The following is a 24232-nucleotide window of genomic DNA, read 5'->3' on the forward strand; positions in this document are numbered from 1 at the left end:
CTGGAAGTAAATGTAAAATCACTGCTGATAAAATTTTTAGATGACAGAAAGATTGTTAGAGTGGTAAATACTGAGGAGGACAGGGCAGTGATACAGAATGATCTAGCTCACATGGTAAACTGGACCCATTTAAACAAAAGAGACTTTACTACAGCCAGATGCAAAGTTATATATCTAGGAACAAGGAATACAGGCTATACCTACAGAATGGGGGAAAGCAGCAACTCTGAAAATAATGTAGGGTGTCATAGCGGACAAGCAGCTCAACATGAGCTCCCGTCCAAAGGTGTGGTAAAAAGGAATAATGTGGTTCTTGGATGTATAAGCGGGAACAGTGAGTAGGAAGGGGGTGATTTTACCTCTGTATATGGCATTGGTGAGACCGATCCTGAAATACTGTGTATTGTTCTGGTGACCACATTTTTAAAAGGATATTAAAAAATTGAAGAGGGTGCAAAAAAGAGCCAAAAAATCATTTGAGGGCTGGAAAAAACACCTCACAGTGAGGGACTTAAAGAGCTCAATCTGTTCAGTTTACCAGAAGGAAGATTGAGAGGTGACTTTACTACAGTATATAAGTAACCTTCAACGGGAGAAAATAGCAGGTTCTAAAGGGCTCTTTAATCTACCAGTTAAATGCATAATATTAACTAACAGCTGGAAGCTGAAGACAGACAAATTCAAATTAGAAATTAGGCACACGATTTTAACTGTGAGGGTGGCTAATCATTGGAACAGACCACAAACAGAAGTAGTAGTTTCCGCATCTCGTGATGTTTTCAAATCAGACTGGATGCTGTGCTGGAAGGTATGCTTTAGTCAGACATGAGTTATAAGTTTTCCCTTGCAAATTGAAACATATGTAAACCTACCTCCATCTAGATAAAAGGTGGAATCCACAGTGTCACCTTGCCCATGACCTGATTTTTTTTACATAATGGAATAGCAGCACCACAAGCTTCACCTATACCCCAAAGTGACCCTCTCTAGGCTGTTCGATTTCTGTAGACTGTCCCTGGCTGCTTTGTCATGGCTGCCAAAAAAGGACAATCAGTACCAATTATTCTGGTGGTTTCTGTGGTACAGACACCAGAACAGGATTGCTATACACCTATTCCTTGGTAGACAACTTTCTGACTCACAAAATAGTTGTATGGAGTCCTTTGGGGTAGATCAGAGCTGTTAAATTACAGATACCCTTGGTCTGTACTTCAGTACTCTTCACATCTGGCAAATGCAGAATGTGAGTGTTTCATTAAATATCTTGTAACAAATGAAGATTACCACATAATGCAATGTAATAAGTTATTGCTGATATCAGATATCTGTATTCTTAGCAGTAGCTCTGCTAAGTAGCATAAAAATGATCAAAATAAATTACAATTCTCAGGTCAGCGGATAAATTATTTCATGGATAAACTGCCAAACAGAAAAATTAAAAAGAAAAGTCTTATCTCAGGCAGAAAGGTTCAGCCACATTGGCAACCCTTGTGCTTTACATTTTTCCAAAGGTTACAGGCAGCATTCAAAAGAAATAATTACATCTGGGGAAAAATAGGGTCACAGGGCCCATTAGTGCTTTTGTCAAAGTCTCTAATTCTTTGAGCTGCATGTGTATTATCTGGGATCATTGAAAGGGATGCTGGTTTAATTTCTGTAATTTGTTACACTTTGGAGGAAAGTGAAATAATTCAGGAAAACAATAATAATCTCATGCATTTCTATAGTGCCTTCCAGGACTCCAGAGTGGTTTGCAAAGTAGATGCTGGTAGTATTTCGTCCACTGCTGATATGAAGCCTCCTCAAAAGTGAAACACGATGGCTTAGCAACAGCATGGAACAGCCTCGAACAGGAAGTGAAGGAGAATCCCGTAACCAATTGAAACTGTCAGGAATTTATGGAGGTGGAACATAATTACCCAAGCTGGAATTTATCCAGGACACAGGGTCAAACTCTTTGACTGTTATGAAAAGTGCCAGAGGCTATTCAAAGACCACAAGATTGGTTTTACATCTCATTGAAAACATAGCAACTCAAGGAACACAGCAGCTCTAAGGCCACACTCAGGTATTGGGTCACTACTAACTCAATGGGAAGATCAGCTCCGACTGAATTACCAAATGCAGCAGGTAGGTTTTCTTTGGAGGTACCCCCTCCAGTACTGATGTAGTCTAGCCCTAGTAGTGACAAGATCCCAGTGGAGATGGGATGGCTGCCATTACACAGACAGCTATGTGCTTTCCATTAGCTGTGTAAAGATGACACATTTGAGTCCTTTATTTAAAGTTGGACCTGATGAACCTAATGTCTCCTTTTGTGTCTTTGCCCCACAATTTGCATGAGTTTGACCCAGTGAAAGCCCTCTGAAGGCATGTTAACCTGTAATACGGAACAATATCCAGATGGTGTTGTTCCGTGTTACCCATCTTGGTGTGCCCATTCATCAGTCCTACAGCCATGCAATGCTATAATATTATAGATGTTGTAATATAATTTCATCTGGTGACCTGAATTAATAGAGACTGAAAATATTTCTGAAACAGGTTTCTAGTAACCCTGGGTTCGAGGGGCCAGATTGTTAGCTGGTGTCAATTGGCATAGCTCCACTGACTTCAACAGAGCTACAAACATTTATACCAGCAGAGGATCTGGCTCAATATTTACCTCACTAGCCACCCACAGCAGATCATGACAGATCACAGACATTAGGAAGGGCCGACTGGATCATCCAATCCTTCCCACTGCGCTATTTGCAAAGCCATCATCTACCCCAGAATGCTCTCTGGTTAGGGCTCAGACTATTCCACTAGGACCCCAAGGTCACAGGATCACGTGTTCTGTGAGTTCCTTTTGATCTCTCCTCTCCCTGTACTCCAGAGAGGGCTGGTACCAGAGAGACTTTTCAGATTTCTTTAGATATCTCTTTAATCAAAAGGAATTTATGAGAGAGAGAGAAAAGTGGATGAGGCTGATTCATTGCAGGGAAGGCCAAAATGCCCTACCATCTTCTCTTCAAACAATCTGACTGAACTCTTCCCACGATGGCTCTGGGGCAGCAAGGCTGTGAGCACTGTGGGTGTGTTTCAATGTCTCAGACTTGTTGCTTTATTCACATAAGGGATGCATATTTACCAAAAATCAAAGGAAATGTTTTTTCCTATTTCTTGGCCATTTGGGATACTCTGAGATTTATTTTATTCACTAGTTGAAAGGAAAATGGAATCAAAGATAGCATCTTTATTCTGTGCCAAGCTCTTTCTTGTGTACCCCAGCGTAGGCTCACACAAAAGAGCTCTGACCACTCTAACTAGGTGCTTATTCTAAATATAGAATGGTTTAGCTTTGGTTACATAATTGCCTAGCGCACTTGGGCACATGACATTATGCTACAAAAGTCTTGTTCTTTCTCCCCCACAACCCCAGCTTCAGGCTGTTTAACTGAGTGCTGTAAGAATAGGATTATTTTGAAGCAATATCACCTAGTTTCTGCAGGGAAGACCAATAGAAATCAGATGCTGACATGCGCAACCCCTTTTGATGGGAACAGTGCCAAGGCTACTGATCTAATGATTAGAGCTAAAGATTGGTAGTCAGGGCTGCTACTGTTTAGCATCTTGTTTAGCAGCAGGGAGTTGTGACTGGAGGGTGACTGAGGGTAGGGAGTTGCCTTCTAGCTGAGCACTAGGCTGATAGCATCAATGATTTTCCAGTTGTCACTCCCAAAATCTGTTCCTGATCAATGATCCGGAATGAGCTCAGTTGAGGTCATGATCTTGCTTGTACTAAAACCAGTGTGACTCTTGCAAAACTCTCAGTGACTCTAAAAGCAGCAGGAGCAGACCTTTAGCTCGTATTGGCTAGATTGTCTCCTACTGTGACCCTGACTAATTATTTTACATTTGGTCTGCACTAATTTCCCTCCTATTTTCACAGTTACCTACATGATCCAAATCTCTCTTCTCATTGTTTGCTCTGTGTCCCATATTAACACCACTTGTGGGGCTCACCTTTGTCAACATTGTTATAAGTATAATGGAGAGGCTCACAATATGCTGGGATGCTTCACTCACTCCCCTTTCAGCTCAGAAACTGCCCTCTGTACTTACACCAACCAGAGCAATCAACCTTAACTTTGCCATTCCCGACTGTGATGTTTAATTTCTCAGCGGGCAATGTTCCACCATTAATCCTCACTGCACTCTTGTCTTTATTTGAGAGTGTATGTATGTGTGTGTGGAGGGTAGGCGAGTCAGACATGGACAGTGAGAAAGAGATTGGGACTGAGTGTAGCAGAAGTCCAAGATATAGTTTTGATCATATTTTGAACATTAAGGAAAATTAACAATATATTGTCTGTTGTCCACCAGGGATCCCAAGAGGAAGGTTTTCTGGGTCACCTGCTTGACAGTTGCTCACAGAAGCTTAGAGAAAATGACATTCATCTTGAGAATAATATATCTAGGAAAGAAGATGGCCAGCAGGAATCTTACTTTGGTACAGGAGTTGAATTGGGCTAGTTTGCTTCAGTGTGGTTTTTTGGGAGGCTGAGACTTTGTACTTCAGAATCCAAGATTTCACGTAAGAAAAAGTTTCTACTTCTTTTAGCTGCAAAAGAAACCTTGAAAATATGAACAGAGTGCAGCCAATGTAGTGATGTTTGCCTGAATCTGCACACAGCCTGAAACAATATCTCTGAGAGATGTGGACTGTATTATTCTCTTTTGTCTCATTCTGCTTTTTTACATCCTTGCTTAGCTATCATTGATTTGTCACCCCCACCCCCTTTGTTTTTGGTAGGATCAGTTCTAAATTCTGTCTCCTCAATTTTATCTTGAATTCTTTTATTTCCCACTACGGATTACACAGCTGCTATTGAAGTCCATCTTATCTTCATTACAGGGATGCTGGTTGGAAAATGGAATTGATTGTCACTGTTTTCCAATGAAAAAATATTTTATCAGAGAATGATATCTATTAAATGTTTCAGTGGGTGGTTATCTAACAAGGTATTTATACCATAGAATCTGAATGCCTCACAGTAATTATGCTAACTCATCAAGATTTTAACATTCTCTTCTTTGGTCCTCTGTTCCCAAGCATGTATTTAGGCTTTTTTGTTTTTCTGTTTATCATCATCATCATCATTCTGGGAAGGCTTTGGTGAAGAGCTTAGTTTTACATTTACTCTTCAATATGGTAAGATTTGTCATCATTCTTATTTCTCACAATAAGGAAATTGCTAGCTGAAGGCCAGCTGCAGAGAAAGCTTTTCCCATCACTCCTGAAAATCTTTCCCTTGTTGTTAACAGTTTTATTGTTACTGATGCGCACAGTTTTCTCTTGGCAGAATTCATGTCCCCAACATATTTTTTCTGTCTGCAGAATATAGGCTCTGGTGGAGAGGCACTACAATTACACCTTTCGTCCACGAGGGGTTGCTGTGGCATCAGAAGAGAAGGCAGCCAGCTGGCAGAGAGGGAGGGGGAAGAGACTGCGCTCCTCACAGTGGGGCCAGGTGAGGAGGCATGGGATGGAGAGAGCGGGGCACACAGGGCTGCTGGGGGGTCATAGAGTAGGGTTCAGAAGGGCTAGTGGGTAGCACAGACTTGGGCACGGTCTCAGGTGCTAGTGGGGTGACACCATTGAGCTGGGGCTGAATGGGAGTGGAGCTGCAGGGCCGCGTGGGGACAGGGGTAGATGTGCCTGACTAAATGGGAGAAGCTAGGTGTCAGCCAGGGTCTGCATGAGGCAGGCTCCCCAACTCCCTAACAATCCCCGCCACAACCTTGTTCCATACTTCTCCCACCCACACTTAACAACCCTCTAGGTTCACTCACAGGCTCCTTCCCTCTCCCTCAGCTCCTCCGTTACCCTTGACTCCCCTAAGGCTTTGGACTGCTTCTGAGGGGATGGGGAAATATGTTTCTGTATTGTAGTTTAAATGAATTACTCATAGTTCTGTATTAATATGCCTAGTAAGGAATCCATTTAAACAAAACAAAAACAGTCCCACCACAAACATTTCCTGAATCTTTTGTGTGTGTGTATTGTTACAGACATTACTTGCTGACTGGCATTTTAAAATAAATTACCAAAATAATTGCAATTGACATGATTATATTGTGCTATTTTGACAGATAAAATATGCAGAATTTTAAAATATTGTGCACAGAATTTTTATTTTTTTGGCGCAGAATTCCCCAAGGAGTAAATGATGCACATATACATTTCAGATAGATACTAGCACTGAGACTGAGGATCATTCCCATCCATCTGTGGTATTTCCAAGATCCCTGTCCCCTGGTTACTCCAGTAGCTTCCATTATATTTTCATGCTGTTTACTTGTTTCAGGGCTTTTAATGATTTGATAAATCTAACAAATCATCAGAAAGTTCATGATCTTGTTTAAGGCAACAAAACTCCAACTCCAGGTACCTGTATTTCATTGGACACTTGATTGGGAAAAAGAAAAGGAGTACTTGTGGCACCTTAGAGACTAACCAATTTATTTGAGCATACGCTTTCGTGAGCTACAGCTCACTTCATCAGTGAGCTGTAGCTCACGAAAGCTTACGCTCAAATAAATTGGTTAGTCTCTAAGGTGCCACAAGTACTCCTTTTCTTTTTGCAAAGACAGACTAACAGGGCTGTTACTCTTGATTGGGAAAGACTGATTGGACAGCAGTTTTATTGCTTTGTTTGAGATAAACTGGCAGCAATTGCAGAAGATGGATTATCTTGCTCCTGCCAAAGAACCTTTACTGCTCATAGTTTATTGCTCCAGAACACATTCAGGATCTGGTCCATACAGAATCCAGGCTGACGAGCAGGTGGTGGTGGAGCCGGCCTCACTCACCAGCAGTGCCCACGTGACAAAACACCCCCCTCCTAATCTCTTCAGTGAACTCGCCTAGGGCCAAACGCCTGTAGTTCTCGAGGGCCCTCCCCATCCTGGGGCCTACGGGGTTGGGACCAGCATAGGACTACAAGGTCCAGCATGCCGTGCGGGGGCGAGGCCGTACCATATGCAGGGAGGAAGTCTCCGTTTTCTCCAGGTAAAAGCATCGAGGTGCCGGGAAGCCGGTAAGTACATGGAGCGGCCCCCTCGACCTGCTGCGGGGAGGGTGGTCCCTGGAGAGAGAGGAGGGAGGCCCCCACTGTCACGGGGGGAGGGGCTGCGCCGCGTGGAATTTAGAACGTTGTGTAACTAATCGGGAGCCGGCCGGTTCGGAGGTGGCGGGCTGGGGCGAACACCCCCCCGCGACCGCGCGCTCGCCGGGCGGCGCGGGTCCGGCCCTGCCGCCAATCCCCGCTTCTCCGTGCCCCTGGCCCTGCCGCCGGACAGCCTCCACCCCTACCCCAGCCTCGTTCTCCCGGTCGTCTCCGCTTCTGGCCTCCACTCGCAGCCGCCCCGCGCCGCGTGTCCTTCTCGGCGCGGCCAGCTTCCCTAAGCAGCGCCCCCTGTGCCGCCCTCCTCTTCTCGCCGCCCGCAGCCCAAGCACGCTGCGTCCCCGCAGCTACCAGCCCCTGCTCTCCCCCAGGCCCCGCCTGGTCGGCTCCGGTAGCGCCTCCTCCCTGGCGCTCGTTTGGAAGGGGGCGCCCTCAGCGTGGGGTCGGTCTCAGAGCCTCTGTCTTCCTCTGCTGTACTCTATGTACTGCTTATTGTATTTTTCACTCCCTGCATCTGATGAAGCGGGTTCTAGCCCACGAAAGCTTATGCCCAAATAAATGTGTTAGTCTCTAAGGTGCCACAAGGACTCCTCATTGTTTCTGAGTAGCGGCCGTGTTCGTCTGTATTCGCAAAAAGAAAAGGAGGACTAGTGGCAATTTAGGGACTAACCAATTTATTTGAGCATGAGCTTTCGTGAGCTACAGCTCACTTCATCGGATGCATTCAGTGTTTCTGTCTCGTGTTCACTGGGACACCCACAGTGTTACTCGCTGGTAAAATCTCGTCTTCGGCCCTCCTGCTAAAAGTAAGACGAGGAGCGCAGTTGGCACAGAGACTCTGACCCCTGAAGCAGACTGGTAGTGGGGGTTACCTCACAGCACAGTGCTTACCATTGTAATTACTGCCGCGTTGCCTGAGTTCTCCTTCGCCGGTAATGTAGGGCACCAGAGAAGTTTAGAATACTCTGGACGCTTTCTTTTCACTGCCATGAGGGTAACTGCTGCATCTGTGATTGTGGCTGAAGATCTAGGGTTCCTCATGAAGTGCCATCCTCTGGTTTTAATTTCTATCCTCTGCATGTTGCCTTATCTGAAAGCTGCACCCTCCCACAAAGTTTAATTGAGTTGAGAAAAATCAATGGCCTGATTTTCAGAAGTGTTCGGCACCTCAAGGCCCATTGGCTTTAGGCAGCTGCAGGTGCTCAGGACCTCTTGAAAGTCCAGTCACAAATAAATAGCTTAAATCATATATAAGTTTAACATTTAGTCCTTTCGCTCATATTATTGCAAACATTGAAATGGTGTGAATAGCGCTAGGGTCCCCAGTCTGCATCTTGTTGAGGTCCGTAGTGACTGACGATCGTCGTTATCTGGTGGTTGTTTAATGGCCTATATGAAAAGTTATACAGGCATCATTGGTTTTCTTTGCTGTCTATCTCAGATGAGAGACCAAGGATTGCAGAGGTCAGAGACTTAATTCCTCCTTCATGTGTAGAAGGGATGTCTCTCCGGGGCAAGGCTCAGACACTTTGGTGAATAAACATGCCTTTGCTGCCTGTGCAGTATCTGTGTGCTGACTAATTGGAGACTCCAAGTCAATCCAGCAACTTTCACTAGTATGAAAGTCAATGAAAAGAAAACAAACACAAAACAAAATGTGAAGATGCTAAATATTTTATTATCATTTATTTATTTAATTAATTATTGCAGGCAGGCTCATAGTTGTTCCACACATACAATGCAGGATCTATAGTTACACAAGTCAAATGATTGAATGTGGGAGCTCAGGTCAGTTTGGTTGTAAGTGACACACATGGTACTTAAGCTGCATCATGGACTAAGGCAAGTGAAAGTCAAACAAGCCAGTTTGTCTATAGAGGAAGAGCAGCAGGTGATTCATTAGCAAAGATCTTAATAATGAAAGGCAGTTAGGTTGAGAGGCATATTTCACAGCTGACAGTGTCTTTAAGATACCCCTAGGGATTTCGCAATAGCTCATTTACATGGTAAAGACTCACTGACACCTTACGGAAAACCTTGAGATACAATTGGTTCTGCCAAGTCTATTTCTATCTCTTATATTGGAGTTATTTTTGCCCCCCCCCCTTTTTATTACTAAGAGATATTAGCATGAAAACAGGATCTTTCTTGCTTAAGAGCTCAGCTGCTCCTGCTGATTATTTCCCACCTAAAGTTGTCAGCCTCTGCTTGTGATGTTCCAATTAGTGGAAATAGCTGTGATGTCACAAACTGCAGAATGTGGCTTCAGGTGGGAATAAGATGTGGGAACGGATGGACCTATATCCTGTTTTCAGACAAATGTTCTTAATAATAAAGAAGGGAAGAAAACAAACAAAAGAGACACACATGTTTTTTTCTTTGTTAAAAGGAGACACTACCAAGTAGTTTAGGCCTCAAATTTATCAAAAAATAGGACTAGAAATGTTATTAATTCAAACTATTCCATAAAATATTTTGGAGATTGTGGAGAGCCTGGGGCATGTCTGTAATATTTCTATGAAAAGTATATGTGGCTCAGTTTACCTGTTTGATATTATTCTGCTTGATTGCAATGAGTTAAATCAAAGGAGATTGTTGGGGAGAAGCAAACAAGTGATGAAATAATGTCAGAGATGAGATGCTTCTAGAGAGAATACCAACGGTCCTTAAGGGAACCCTGGGGGAGTCATTAATTGGGAAATGCCCACCTGCTTGGCTCCAACCAGGCTTGCAAGTTTATTTTTCCCTGGCCTGAACCTAGGATCAAAGGGACGCTAAACCCTTAAAGACACCTTTGTAGAGAGGAAGGGGGGATAGGCTTTGACAAGGAGATGCTAAGAGAATGTGAGGGGCTGTCTGCTAGGGTATTAGGTTGGGTGGCAGTTACCTAAAACTTGCAAAGAAGGAATAAAGGTTAAGTAAGATTCATGCCGTGTAGACCTTTATTGTTTTAACGCATTTCTGTTCACCGATAATGCCTTGTATTGAAAGGATGAACTGTTCCTTGCTAGTTACAAAGACCCCCAATATACAAAGGGATTTAGGCACCTAAACCCCACATTTAGGTGTTTAAATCCCAGTTTAGGCTCCACTGCAATCCATGAAACTCCTGTGAAATGCTGTAGGTGTTGGTACCTAAGTTTTCAGGGTGAAAGTTTCCTAGGCACCTAAGTTTCTGCCTCTGAGCATGTACATTGCTGCCTCCCTCTAGGCAGCCTGATGCGTATCTCCTGCCTAAGCCCCAGAATGATCCACAAACTGGGGGAAGATAGGCGGATGAATGCCTAACTCCTGTGCGGGGCTTGATCTAGGAGGCATGATCTGGTCCCATGCAAAATCTGGCCCTTGATGAAGGTCCTGGGCAAGATAATGGATTGGCTGCTATGGAACTCGATTAATAAAGAATTAAAGGAGGATAGTATAGTGAATGTCAAGCAACATGCATTTATGGAATATAGATCCTGTTAAACTAACTTGATTTTTTTTTATGAGGGTGTTATAAATTTGATTGATAAAGATAATAGTATATTACATCAACACTAAGACTTCCGAAAGGTGTTTGATATGGTACCATGCAGCATTTTGATTAAAAAACTAGAACAATGTAAAATTGACATGACACACATTAAATGGATTAAAAACTGGCTAGCTGATATGTCTCAAAATGTAATTGTAAATGGGGAACCATCATTGAGTGGGTGGTCCTGCAGAGATTTGGTCTTGGCGTTGTGCTATTTAACATTTTTACCTGGAAGAAAGCATAAAATCATCACTGGTAAAGGTTGCAGATGACGCAAAAATTGAGAGAATGGTAAATAATGAAGAGGACAGGTGGTCGTCTTTTTTTGTATGGCTTGGGTAGGTAGCAACAACTACAAATTTATATCTAGATTTGATAGCCATCACATTGTCCTGGTGAATGTCCTTCAGGCCCCTGTGAAAGGACGAAGGGGACACTTAGATATGGTGGGTTTCAGAGTAACAGCCGTGTTAGTCTGTATTCGCAAAAAGAAAAGGAGTACTTGTGGCACCTTAGAGACTAACCAATTTATTTGAGCATGAGCTTTCGTGAGCTACAGCTCACTTCATCATGTAGCTCACGAAAGCTTATGCTCAAATAAATTGGTTAGTCTCTAAGGTGCCACAAGTACTCCTTTTCTTTTTAGATATGGTGTGCTCCATTGTTTGTGCCTGGAGACCACAGTTGTATACAGGTGTTTGGTGAGGACAAGTCACTAATACAGAGTGATTTGGATTGCTTGGTAAGCTGAATGCAAACAAACAATATGCATTTTAATATAGCTAAGTGTGTGTGTGTGTGTGTGTATATATACACACACACTCGTAGGAAGAAAGAATGTAGGCCATACTTACAGGATAGGGGACTCTATCCTGAGAAGCAGTGACTCTGAAAAAGATTTAGGAGTGGTGGTGGATAATCAGCTGAACATGAGGTCCTAGCGCTATGCTGTGGCCAAAAGGGCTGATGCAATCCTTGGATGCATAGACAGGGGAAGCTGGAGTACAAGTGGAGAGATTGTTTTACCCCTGTATGTAGTGTTGGTGTGGCCGCTGCTGGAATACTGTGTCCAGTTCTGGTGTGCACAATTTATGAAGGATGTTGATAAATTGGAGATGGTTCAGGGATGAACCACCAGAATGATGAAGGGATTAGAAAACATGCCTTAGAGTGATTGACTCAAAGAGCTCAGTCTGTTTAGTGGAACAAAGAGAAGGTTAAGGGGATAACTTGATTACAGTCTGTAAGTTCCTGCGTGGGGAAGAAATATTTAATAATGAGCGGAGAAAAGTGTCCCATGATCCAATGGCTGGAAGTTGAAGCTAGGAAAATTTCAGTTTGGAGATAAATCTTTAACAGTTTGGCATAAATCTTTAACAGTGAGAGTAATTAACCGATGGAACAATTTACCAAGCACTCAGCTGGGATGTGGGAGACCCAAGATTGATTTTCCCCCTCTGTCTCTCTCTCTCTTCCCCTGCCACCTCCTCTGGCTGTTTTGTGTGGAGCAAGGAAGGTGCCTAACTCCTCCCTCAAGAAACAATTTAGGTGTCTAAGCCACCTGTCTCCAGGATCATGGATCACAGAGATAGGTTCCTAATGGTGTGAGAGGGACAGGGCTTAGCACACACACCTGTTGTCAGCATCTCCCATTGGCTAGTTTAGATGGCTCCCCGCCTAGCATGCTTGCTTTTATGAACTTCATTCTAAGGCACCTAACTCTCCCCATTCATTATATAGGAAGCCTGCGTGCCTAACTCGGGCTTTGTGGGTTGCAGTGTTGTTCTGTGACTTTTTTCTAGGTACCTGAAAGTTAGGCTCTGTGATGTTCAACATTGCGACTCCTAGATTGCTTTTTGGATCCAGGCCAAAGTTTCCAAGTTCCCGATTCCTGTGGGAACCAGACCAAACTGACTGTTCTGAAGGAGCCCCTCTGTGGAACAGGGATGCTGAAGTCTGGGATCTAGTCTAAGAGTGGTAGAGTCATAGGACTCCCCTTGGAGTGAAGTAGAGCCCCAAGGCCTGCCATTAGGGAGAGCGTACTCACAAGTGATTGTAGTGATCTGTGATAGAAGTAAAAAAGAAATGTGGATAATTTTTTTCCTTTAATTGCTGGGTATCTAAACCAGAAGCCTTAGGCTTTCTTAACTGGAGTGAAATTGATTAGAAACGGAAAATGAAACTGACCCTCCTAATTCCATTGCCAAAGATAAATGAAATATAAAAGGAAAAACTGCATCAATGGAATGAGGGGAAAAAAGTACAGTGGATTTGTAAACACTTTCCAGGTTTGAATAATCAAAAGTGTCATTTAATAAAGCAGGGAAGGACAATGTTAGAGGTAAGAGAGAATGTTAAAGAGCTTTTGACACATCATGAAATCCTTTGGGGAGGGGGGAAATCTAGTTAGAGCCTAACATTAAAACAAAACTGCCGAACCCTAAAATGCCTCAATTAATAATAATAGAACTTATAAAATTCATGTTCAAAGCACTTTACAAACATAAGTAGTTAATACAGCCCTTTAAAGAAGGGAAACAGGTATATTATTGTTTTCCCCACTTGATAGGGAAACCGAGAGTGAGAAGTTAAGAGGTTTGCTCAAGATCATACGTTGAGCTAAAGGCAAAACCCGGACTAGAACGCTGGTCTCATGATTACCAGTCTCATATTCTAACTATTGGACCATACTGCCTCAGGCAGGATCATAAATGATTATTCATTTTTTGCCTCTTCCCCTATGATGATGAGAAGGCAGGTATCTTCTTGGCTTGTCACTTTGGCTAGGTCACCCCCTTCTTTGCCTCCTTCTACTGGCTCCCCTTTTCCACTGCGTCAAGCAGAAACTACTTGTTTTTACTTTTAAGGCACTTCATGGAATATCTCTACCCTATCATCTATTGAGACATTGCCCCTCACCCCTCCACTCAATCAATAATGACAGCCTTGCCTGTCCATTTGGAACATTTTTCAACAGGCACCTTTGTGTTTCCCACGATGGGAGGAGCTCCCTGTAAAAATCTGTAACTGTCCTCTTTTAAATCCCCTTTTAAAACCTACTAAAACCTACAAAACTCATGATAATGGTTAGGCAGCTGGTGTGCTGTGACTACTGCTTATTACACTAATCATAACTGACTCACTGTTGCCTTGTGCTCCTGCTGTTTGTTTTATGCTCCTGTTGTCTCTTGTTTTATACTTAGATTGTAAACCCTTTAGGGCTAGGGACCATCTTTTCGTTTTATGTATGTACAGTATCTAGCACAGTGGAGTCCTGATCTTTTATTTGTGGCCTCTAGGTAGTAGACAACTATTGCAGTATAATAACAAGCTTAGAACGGAGCTCCTTGTGCACCTGCCTACTGATCACTATGAAACTAAGGCACAGAGAAGTATAGATTCATAGACATTAAGGTCAGAAGGGACCATTATGATCATCTAGTCTGACCTCCTGCACAATGCAGGCCACAGAATCTTGCCCACCCACTCCTGCAATAAACCTCTCACCTATGTCTGAGCTATTGAAGTCCTCAAATCATGGTTTAAAGACTCCAAGGAGAAGAGAATCCTCCAGCGAGTGATCTGTGCTTCATGCTATAGAGGAAGGAGAAAAACCTCCAGGGCCTCTTCCAATCTGCCCTGGAGGAAAATTCCTTCCTGACCCCAAATATGGCGATCAGCTGAACCCTGAGCATAGGGAAAGATTCACCAGTCAGATACCCAGGAAAGAATTCTCTGTAGTAACTCAGATCCCACTTTGTAAGTATTGTAGCACTGAGGCGGGGGGTTGGTATAGGTATAAGACTACAAGTGCTATTCATTTTGGGTGCAGAACCATGATTCCAGCACCCCTGTACCTGCTAGGCCCCCTCCAAGTCAGTCCTACTCCTCCAAGCACCTCCAACATGTCACAATTTCCCTCTCTTCATACATCAAGTCTGCAAACCATCTTTTGAACCGCTCAGCTCCTTCTCATCACCTCCCTACCCCACAAACTTTCTTCTCAGACCCTCATCAACCTACAACTCTCAGGGTTACCCTCACCAGCATCAGGTATCCCCACTCTCCATCTTATTTCACCTAAGTCCAATCATCCACCTTCATTTTATTCACTCCCCATTTTGGATCTCCCCAAATCACCTGGTTTCCTTCCCAGGACCAAGCAAGCCCCTTTCACACTCGTCCCCCTTGATTAGGACTCTCCTTCCTTCCCTAAACTCCTGAAAATATCCTTCTCTCCCTGGGCTTGTGGTCTTATTATGATCTATACCAGGCATGGGCAAACTTTTTTGCCCGAGGGCCACATCTGGGAATAGAAATTGTGTGGCGGGCCATGAATGCTCACAAAATTGGGTTGGGTACTGGAAGGGGTGAGGGTTCTGGTTGGGGCCAGAAATGAGGAGTTCAGGGTGCAAGAGGGGGCTCCGGGCTGGGGTGGCGGGGGGGGTGAGGGCTCCGACTGGGGGTGTGGCTGGGGTGTGTGGCTGGGGATGAGGAGTTTGGGGTGTAGGAGGGTGCTCCAGGGTGGGACCAAGGGGTTCGGAGGGTGGGAGGGGGATCAGGGCTGGGACAGGAGGTTGGGGCGCAGGGAGAGGCTCAGGAGTGCAGGCTCTGGATGGTGCTTACCTCAAGCAGCTCCCAGAAGTAGCAGCATGTCCCCTCCCCAGCTCCCACACAGAGGCATGGCCAGGCAGCTCTCCAGTCAGTGGCAGAGCAGGGATTACGAAAACTTGGAAGACTTGTTTCCCAGGGCCCCTGCTTTAAGCACTAGACCACACTCTCCTCTCATAGCCAGAGATAGAAACCATGAGGCCTGCACTAATAGGGTCCTCTGCCCTAACAGGCCTTCATATGCTCACTTGACAGCTGATCAACCTGAAAAATGAGTTCTGGAAGGAAGCATTTGGATGACTTTGAATTTTTGGCCAAGGTTGGCCTGAATTGTTCCTCATGTACTCCCTTCTTCCGCTCAAGTGGTGAAGGTTCCTGTTTTGTGTCTCTGCAGTGGTCGCCAGGATGGCCAGAAGGGCCTTGAAACTTGTCTCTCTGGCAGCAGCCAGCTCTGGTTTCTACCTGTACAGCAGCAAGTACCTGGATCCCAATGATTTTGGAGCTGTTCGGGTGGGCAGAGCCATTGCCACAGTAAGTTGCACCCTGGCAGGTTGTGTGAGGGTAGGGTGAGAGATTTACTGGCTGGGTTAGAAGGATCCTCAAGAGGGAAATGTAGTTCACAGGAGCTCAGTCCTGGTGCTTAGTTTACTGTATTGATATATTTCAAGAGCATAGTTGGCTCTGAGCTCCAGGAATTTGGGTTTTTCTCTGTTTTATTATTTGTGTGGGGAAAAGAGGTTAAACACGTAGAAGGGCTAGCCGGTAATTTACAGTGAAGAGGAAGAGAGACGCTGTGACAATGAGTGAACACATACCTTATTGAGGACTCAATCTGGACAGCCCTGTGGGGCCTACACCCACTTTGCTATGGCTCTTTACCCCACATCCCCTTCATCCACTTCTTATCCAGAACTCAGTCCTTTGCATCACCCCACTGCTTTTTCCAGTCATTTTGCTTTGAAGCTGCTTACCACATCCTTGATGGTGGCTCCTCTTTCCCCTGCAATAACAGCTCATTGAAAGGACCATGTTGCTGAATGAATACTGTGTTGGGACCCTGCCTGTAATCTTTGTCTCTAGGGGTCCTTAGTGGGAGGAATTTGGGGAGGGGAAGGTGTCTGAATGTGTTTTGTGGGGGATTATTGTCAGGGAAAGGGTAAAATGGGAGAGGTAAGGCAGGAGACGCATGTGGGGGCAGCACACACACTGTTTCTAAAATAAATGCCGAAGAGCCCCACTAGTCCTGGATGCGTGTTACCTTCATTTCACCACAGATGTTGATCGCAGCATCCAAAAACATGAGCATGGCAGCTGACAGCCAGACAGGTTGTGACCCTCTCCATGAGAGCCCTCTCTGGAGAATCCATTAGCAGCCAGAAACAAGGAAGATCAGTAACTGTGTAGGAGATCAGTCTGCCCTGCACCTCTGTTGTGCCATACGTTTGTCGCTTCAGGCCAGGAATTCCATCACTTACAAGCCCCTGGTGCTAAGCAGCTGTCAGCCTGCATCGTCTGCACTTTTTAAAAACGCTTCATTAGTGAGAATTACAAGGAGTGCCTCCTGAGAGCAGGACTGCAAGAAGTAGGTTCTGTAGCTGATCTCAGAATCCATTACCGTGTATACATGCAGGCTGGAAAGATGTGTAGGCCAGAGCAGAAAGTGATGTGAGGAATGTCTGGGACCTAAGAAGATGTTTGTTTTGGAAGTGTATGGCAGAAACATCAACTCCCACCACCTTATTAAAAATAATGCAAAGTATGGTACTTAGCACTTTATCATTTCAGTGTCCCAGACTAAGGAGTCAGTAGAGGAGGTTTTGGAACAAACTGATAAGTTAAATAGTGATAAGTAACCAGGCCCAGATGGTATTCACCCAAGAGTTCTAAAGGAACTCCAGTATGAAATTGCAGAACTACTAAAGGTGGTATGTAACCTATCACTTAAATCAGCTTCTGTACCAGATGACTGGAGAATAGCTAATGTGATGCTGATTTTTAAAAAAGACTCCAGAGGTGATCTGGCAATTACAGGCCGATAAGCCTAACTTCAGTATCAGGCAAATTGGTTGAAATTCTGTTCTTTACTATAGTTAGCAGACATATAGATGAACATGATTTGTTAGGGAAGAGTCAACATGGCTTTTATAAAGATAAATCATGCCTCACCAATCTATTAGAATTATTTGAGGGGGTCAACAATACTGTATATGGACAAGGGTGATCCTGTGGATACAGTGCACTTGGACTTTAGAAAGCCTTTGACAAGGTCCGTCACCAAAGGCTCTTAAGCAAAGTAAGCAGTCATGGGATAAGAGGGGAGGTCCTCTCATGGATCAGTAATTGGTTAAAAGACAGGAAACCAAGGGTAGGAATATAATGGTCAGTTTTCAGATTGTAGAGAGGTAAATGTGGTGTCTCCCAGGGATATGTACTGGCACCAGTGCTGTTCAACTTATTCATAAATGACCTGGAAAAAAGTGAGGTGGCCAAATTTGCAGATGATACAAAATGACTCATGATAGTTAAGTCCAAAGCAGACTGTGAAGAGCTGGGATCTCACAAAATTAGATGACTGGGCAAGAAAATGGCAGATGAAATTCAATGTTGATAAATGCAGAGTAATGTGCATTAGAAAATATAATCCCAGTTACACATACAAAATGATGGAGTCTAAATTAGCTGTTACCATTCAAGAAAGTGATCTTGGAGTCATTCTCTGAAAACATCTGCTCAGTGTGCAGCGGTAGTCAAAAAAATAACAGGATGTTAGGAACCATTAGGAAAAGGATAGATAATAAGACAGAAAATATCATAATGACACTATATAAATCTATGGTATGCCCACACCTTGAATAGTGTGTGCAGTTCCGGACACCTCATCTCAAAAAAGGTATATTAGAAATGGAAAAGGTACAGAGAAGGTTAACAAAAATGATTAAGGGTACGGAACAGCTTCTTTGTAAAGAGAGATTAAAAAGACTGGGACTATTCAGCTTGGAAAAGAGATGGCTAAGGGGGGATATGACAGAGGTCCATAAAATCATGAATGGTGCGGAGAAAGTGAATGTGGAAGTGTTGTTACTCCTTCACATAACACAAGAACTAGGGGTCACTCAATGGAAATTAATAGGCAGCAGATTTAAAACAAACAAAAGGAAGTACTTCTTCACACAACGCACAGTTAACTTATGGAGCTTGTTGCCAGGGGATGTTGTGAAGGTCAAAAGTATAACTGGGTTAAAAAAAAGAATTAGTTAATGAAGGCTAGGTATATCAATGGCTATTAGCTAAGATGCTCAGGGATGCAACCCCATGTGCTTGGTGTCTGTAGCCTCTGATTGCCGGAAGCTGGGAGTGGATCACTCAATGATTGCCTGTTTTGTTCATTCACTTCAAAGCACCTGTCATTGACCACTGTGGAAATACCGGTGTGACGGGTTCGGTCACAGAGACCCCCTTGGGACTGTCACCTGATGGTCTGAGACTACCTCTGAGCCCATTTTCCCTGCCAGCTTGGGACTCCAGTACCCTGCCTTGTTGAGCCAGACACGCTACCCTGCTGCAAATACAGACTCAGGTCTGAACCATGTCCCCCAGAAGCTGCAGACTTAACTGAATACAGCTTAAGAAGTCCTCCTATCTCTAGCACCCAGATACCCAGTTCTCAATGGGGTCCAAACCACAAATAAATCCGTTTTACTCTGTATAAAGCTTATGCAGGGTAAACTCATAAATTGTTCGCCCTCTATAACACTGATAAAGGGATATGCACAGCTGTTTGCTCCCCCAGGAATTAATTTTATTAAGTATAAAAAGTAGGATTTAAGTGGTTCCGAGTAATAACAGATAGAACTAAGTAAATTACCAAGCAAATTAAAACAAAAGCACGCAAGTCTAAGCCTACTACAGTAAGAAACTAAATGCAAGTAAATCTCACGCTCAGAGATGTTCCAATAAGCTTCTTTCACAGACTAGACTCCTTTCTAGTCTGGGCCCAATCCCTTCCCTGGTACAGTCCTTGTTCCAGCTCAGGTGGTAGCTAGGGGATTTCTCATGATTGCAGCCCCCTTTGTTCTGTTCCACCCCCTTATACATCTTTGGCACAAGGCGGGAATCTTTTGTCTCTTTGGGTCCCCACCCCTCCTTCTAAATAGAAAAGCACCAGGTTTAAGATCGATTCCAGTACCAGGTGACATGGTCACGTGGTCTCTGAGACCCGAAGCCTTCGTTCTTCCAGGCCTGACTCACAGGAAGGCTTGCAAGTAAACCGAGCCTTCTACAGTCAATTGTCTTTGTTGATGGGAGCCATCAAGATTTTAAACCATCATTAATGGCTCGCACTTTGCATAACTACAGTAAGACCTCAGAGTTATATTTTATATTCCTAGTTTCAGATACAAGAATGATACATTCATACAAATAGGATGACCACACTCAGTAGATTCTAAGCTTTGTAATGATACCTTACAAGAGACCTTTTGCATGAAGCATATTCCAGTTGCATGATAGTCACACTTATTAGCATATTTTCATAAAAACATATGGAGTGCAACGTCACAACCAGATACTGGGCTAGATGGACCATTGGTCTGACCCCATATGGCCGTTCTTATGTTCACTGTACAAAAACCACTGATCACCCATACACCCCAGGGGAAACTGAGGTATAGAGAGGTGCAGTGACTTGCCCATGGCCACAGAGGGTGTCGGTGGCAGAGCTGTTAGAAGTCAGCAGTTCATTGCTCCCAGGCTCAATCCACTACTAGACCATGTTGCCTCCACATATTACAGGGTTTTACAGCAGCAGCCGCAAACAGAATATCCCACAATAAAATCTGCTGGTGGTCTCTAGCCCCTGTAAGTACTGGAATACTCTATTTTTTTTAAAAAATGTGTAGAATTCTTTTTAAAATGGTTTATTTCTTCTAACATACACAAGGCCCTGTATGGTCAGGTTGCTCCAGTGTGAATTTCTGCTATGCTGCTGCACTAATGACTCTGCCTTCCCAGCCCTAGGGATCTGCTCTTTATGAGGGTCAGAGGGTGTTAACTCCTTAATTTTCAAGTGTTTCTCCCTAACTATAAGGGATGGAGACTTCTTTAAAATGAGGGCTTAGATTCTATTGCAAACATGTGACTCTGGGAGCTCGGGACCTTGATGTGGGCCTATAATGCCTGTCCTTTAATCCAGCCTGGGCAGACCCCTACTTAGTCGGTAAGCTCCCATAATTGTTTGTGATTTTCTGGGGGGGAGGGAGGGCTTCAATCATGGTAGGTGAACTTCAAAATGTTCAAAACTTATATTCAGAGAAGTACCCAAAAGTGTGGATGCTTAACTCAACCTCTTGGGGCAAAGCCAGGCTGCAGCTAGGGGCACTGTCTCCAGGGACGTGTGCAGGCCAAATTCAGCAGCAACAGTTGTAAACATGAAAAAAAAACGTGGAGAGGGAAGACAACAAATCTGACCTGCCACTATATCCTCAGACCTCTGGCGAGTTTGAGTTTTGCTAGAAGGTTTGCATCAGTTCTCAATTTATCCATGCTTATTCATCTGTCCTTGTTAAACTTCCTTGCTTATGTGGCTTGGGGGAAAACTCTTGCCTGAGCTCAGGTTTGGGGAATCGGGTTTTGCTCATGTCTGGTCAGTCTTTGAGGGACCAGCAGAGAGAAAACACTGAAAGGCAGGGACATTGAGTGGGGACCTCCTCCCAGGAGATGGGGAGATCAGCTGATAACTTGAGGGGAGTGGGAAGCCAGCAACTGGATAACTCAAAGTGGAAGCTCCATCCTCTGAGAATTTTAAAACTAGACTCGACTAAAGGCTGGAAAATGCACTATTGGGCACTAATCCTGCATTGCCATCAAGAGGGACTGGATGATCTCATAGGTGTTCTTATATCTTATGAAGATCAGTTCCTCTGGAGCACAGAGTGCAAAGAACTAATCTTTGATGAAAGTGAGGTGCTCTTCGAGGCCTGGATAGCAGCAAGTCAAAGAAAACCTCTGCATTCTGGATAGCATTAGAAATCTGACAAAGCTGCTTTGTTTGCCCTCTGCTTCTTCCAGGGTCTAACACTGAATCTGCCTTTTCAGAAAGCATCAAGTTAACATCCTATGCCTTAGCTGAAGTGCATCTGAGACACTTTTGGGGATTTAGCAATGTCAGAGTTGCCTATCAGAATCATCATAATACTAATTTGTTGTTCAAGATTACGATGTAATTAGTAACTGCTTAATTAAATTCCCTCTTCCTCTGTAATGCAGGGCATACTGTAGCTGGTTCTTTTCAAGTTGGAAGTGATAATTACCTTCATGGACAAGAGACAACATAAGAACCAGCCCAAACCTTCACCCAAAGCTGATCCAAAGGTCCCCCTGTTCCAAAGCTATTTTTTGATGTTGGAAAATGCTTGGTAAAGTCTTTCTCCAAATACTTCTTCACGTACCTCTGCAGCTCCTGGCTTCAGCAGAGACAGGAAGGGCTGAAAAATCACAAGAAAAGGCTTCTCCTAACAGGTTTCCAACTTCAAAACCAGGAAATATCAGAAACCTCCATTCAAAAAGGGAGGCGCAAAACCCTGTTTGTATCTGATTCCCAACCTCACCCCAGAGCACAGAGCTTTGGGTTGAGGCTTGTCTGAGACTTCCACAGTTTGTCCATTGCTCATGTCTAGTGATTCTCTTTTTAATGCAGAAATGACATTGTCTCCTTTGTCTCCAGAGAGCTGGGCTTGTGAACATATTAGCTGTACTTTGTGTAAGGGGGCCCATCAAGGTTTATAGTGGTGCTGGGCATTCATCCCACCACAGAATCAAATGCCCGTAAGTTTTGAGATTTTGGAAATCATAGAATATCAGGGTTGGAAGGGACCTCAGAAGGTCATCTAGTCCAACCCCCTGCTCAAAGCAGGACCAATCCCCAATTTTTGTCCCAGATGGCCCCCTCAAGGATTGAACTCACAACCCTGGGTTTAGCAGGCCAATGCTCAAACCACTGAGCTATCTCTCCCCCGCACTGAGCTATCCCTCCCCCCAGATCTGTTTGTTGCAGATGGCCCTTGTCATTACAAAGGGACTGAGCCCCGAGGTGGTAGTGGAGATTGAAATCCAGATGGGAATTCTTATTGCACGTGCTACAATTAGACTCGTAGACTTTAAGAACAGAAGGGACTGTTGTGATCATCTAGTCTGATCTGCACATCGCAGGCCACAGAACCTCATGCACCGACTCCTGTAATAGACCCACAACCTCTGGCTGAGTAACTGAAATCCTCAAATCCTGATTAAAAGACTTCCATTACAGAGAATCTGCTATTAAGTGGTTCATAACAACAAGTGTTCCATGCCCAATGCTGCTAGAACTTAGAGAAAATGCTCTGAATATTTCCAACTCCATTCCTGCCCTTCCTGACTGTGGAGAGAGAGAGGAACTTTAGGCCTAGGATAACATTTTCAAAAGCATCTACGTCCCATTTCCAAACGTGATCTAGGATCTTCAGAGCCTAACTCCTCATTAATTTTAATGAAACTTACACTCCTCAGTGCCTGAGTCTCTTGTGGAAATAGGATTTAGGCCCATCGGTCACTTAGGCACTTGAAAAGGGTTACCTTGTCTACATTACAACTTTTAACCTAGTTTATGACCAGTTGCCTGGTCAACTCCAAACATGGTTTGTGTCCACCCAGTCACATTGTTAACAGGGTTAATAACTAGGGTAGCTAAGAGTGTTTCACCCTTGCTGGTAGCTTCGCTACATGGTTGTCTTCCTTAACCAGGTCATAGCATTGTTCTTTTGCATGTAGTTGGATCCCCATATTATATCTTTGTAACCAGGTTGACTGGTTCTCTCTGTGCATTGGACATCCCAGAAAGCATTGCCCCTTCCGCTGCTCTGCTTGCATATCTTTTGGCCACTCTCTCCCCGGCTGAGGCCAGGAGGAAGGGCTAGCTGCCCAGGTTTTCCCAGCACTCACTGGTATGAATACAGCCAGGTAGTGTAGTAGGTGTGAGTACAACAGCTGAAAAGCTGCTACGTGGATACAAACTGAATTGTGCTATTTGTAACCAATGAAGGTGACTGTAATGCTAATCAGTTACCAAACCACAGGAGTAGCTGTGGTACGGATGGGTGGTAGTCTGACCTCTCCTGTACCCATCCCTTCAGTAATGGCTTAGACATCACAATTGACACCATGGCAGCTGTTCTGACATTACCTATCTTGGATTTGCCTTCAGGGATTGGGTAGGAGGAAAAGGGAAAGACTCCCGTTCACATGCAAGCCTCAGGCTGTTTCTGGTTAGTTTCACATCCTGCTTGTCATGTACATTGTGGGGCCTGGCTTGTGGCTAAGACACATGATTGGGTATCCAGGCTTCTTTCAGTTCTGTTCCCGGCTCTGCAATTGACTCACTGAGTGACACTGGCCAAGTCACTTCCCTGCTCTGTCCTTCGATTTTCCCCACTTGGACATTTTCCTGACCTATCTCCCAGGGGGGCTGGGATGTTTAATTCATTAATGCCTGGAAAGTGCTTTGATGGCCTGGAATAGAAGGTGCTCTAGAAGTACAGAGTATTACTTGTTTTTAATAGTTCCATGTTACTGAGTTTCCTGCCCTGCAGGGAATTTTTCCATAAGTGTAAACCACTGATTTTCATTGACATGAATGTTTTTATTTGTATTACTTTTTGTTCCTTGTGACCCTTTTATTTTAAACTAAACTTAAATTTAGGGCCTAAAGCTAAATAGAAAGAGTCCCTTTAATAAAAGTTTGTTGCTTGATCAGAGATTATTGCAGAGTCTTCATACTGTTTCTGGCTTGGTTTTCAGACAGCTGTTATCACCTATGACTACCTCACTTCTCTTCGGAGTGTCCCATATGGATCACAGGAGTATGCCTACCTCAAATCACAGGTAAGGTGACCACAGC

General features: G+C 44.0%; 1 protein-coding gene across 3 annotated transcripts in view; it reads left to right on the forward strand.

Moving 5' to 3' along the window:
- The first annotated feature begins 7005 nt into the window (after positions 1–7005).
- Positions 7006–24232, forward strand: part of ADCK1 (aarF domain containing kinase 1) — a 142072-nt gene continuing 124845 nt past the window's right edge. For 2 of the 3 annotated variants that reach the window (XM_073349309.2, XM_073349313.2), the window contains exons 1-3: positions 7006–7085; positions 15698–15834; positions 24133–24216. In XM_073349309.2, the coding sequence (XP_073205410.1) occupies positions 7028–7085; positions 15698–15834; positions 24133–24216 (279 nt within the window). In that variant the 5' untranslated portion in view covers positions 7006–7027. The remainder of the gene's footprint in view (positions 7086–15697; positions 15835–24132; positions 24217–24232) is intronic. The other variant, XM_073349315.2, reaches the window with a different exon arrangement.

The sequence above is a fragment of the Lepidochelys kempii genome, chromosome 6 (assembly GCF_965140285.1).
Source record: "Lepidochelys kempii isolate rLepKem1 chromosome 6, rLepKem1.hap1, whole genome shotgun sequence".
Taxonomy (NCBI): Eukaryota; Metazoa; Chordata; order Testudines; family Cheloniidae; genus Lepidochelys; species Lepidochelys kempii.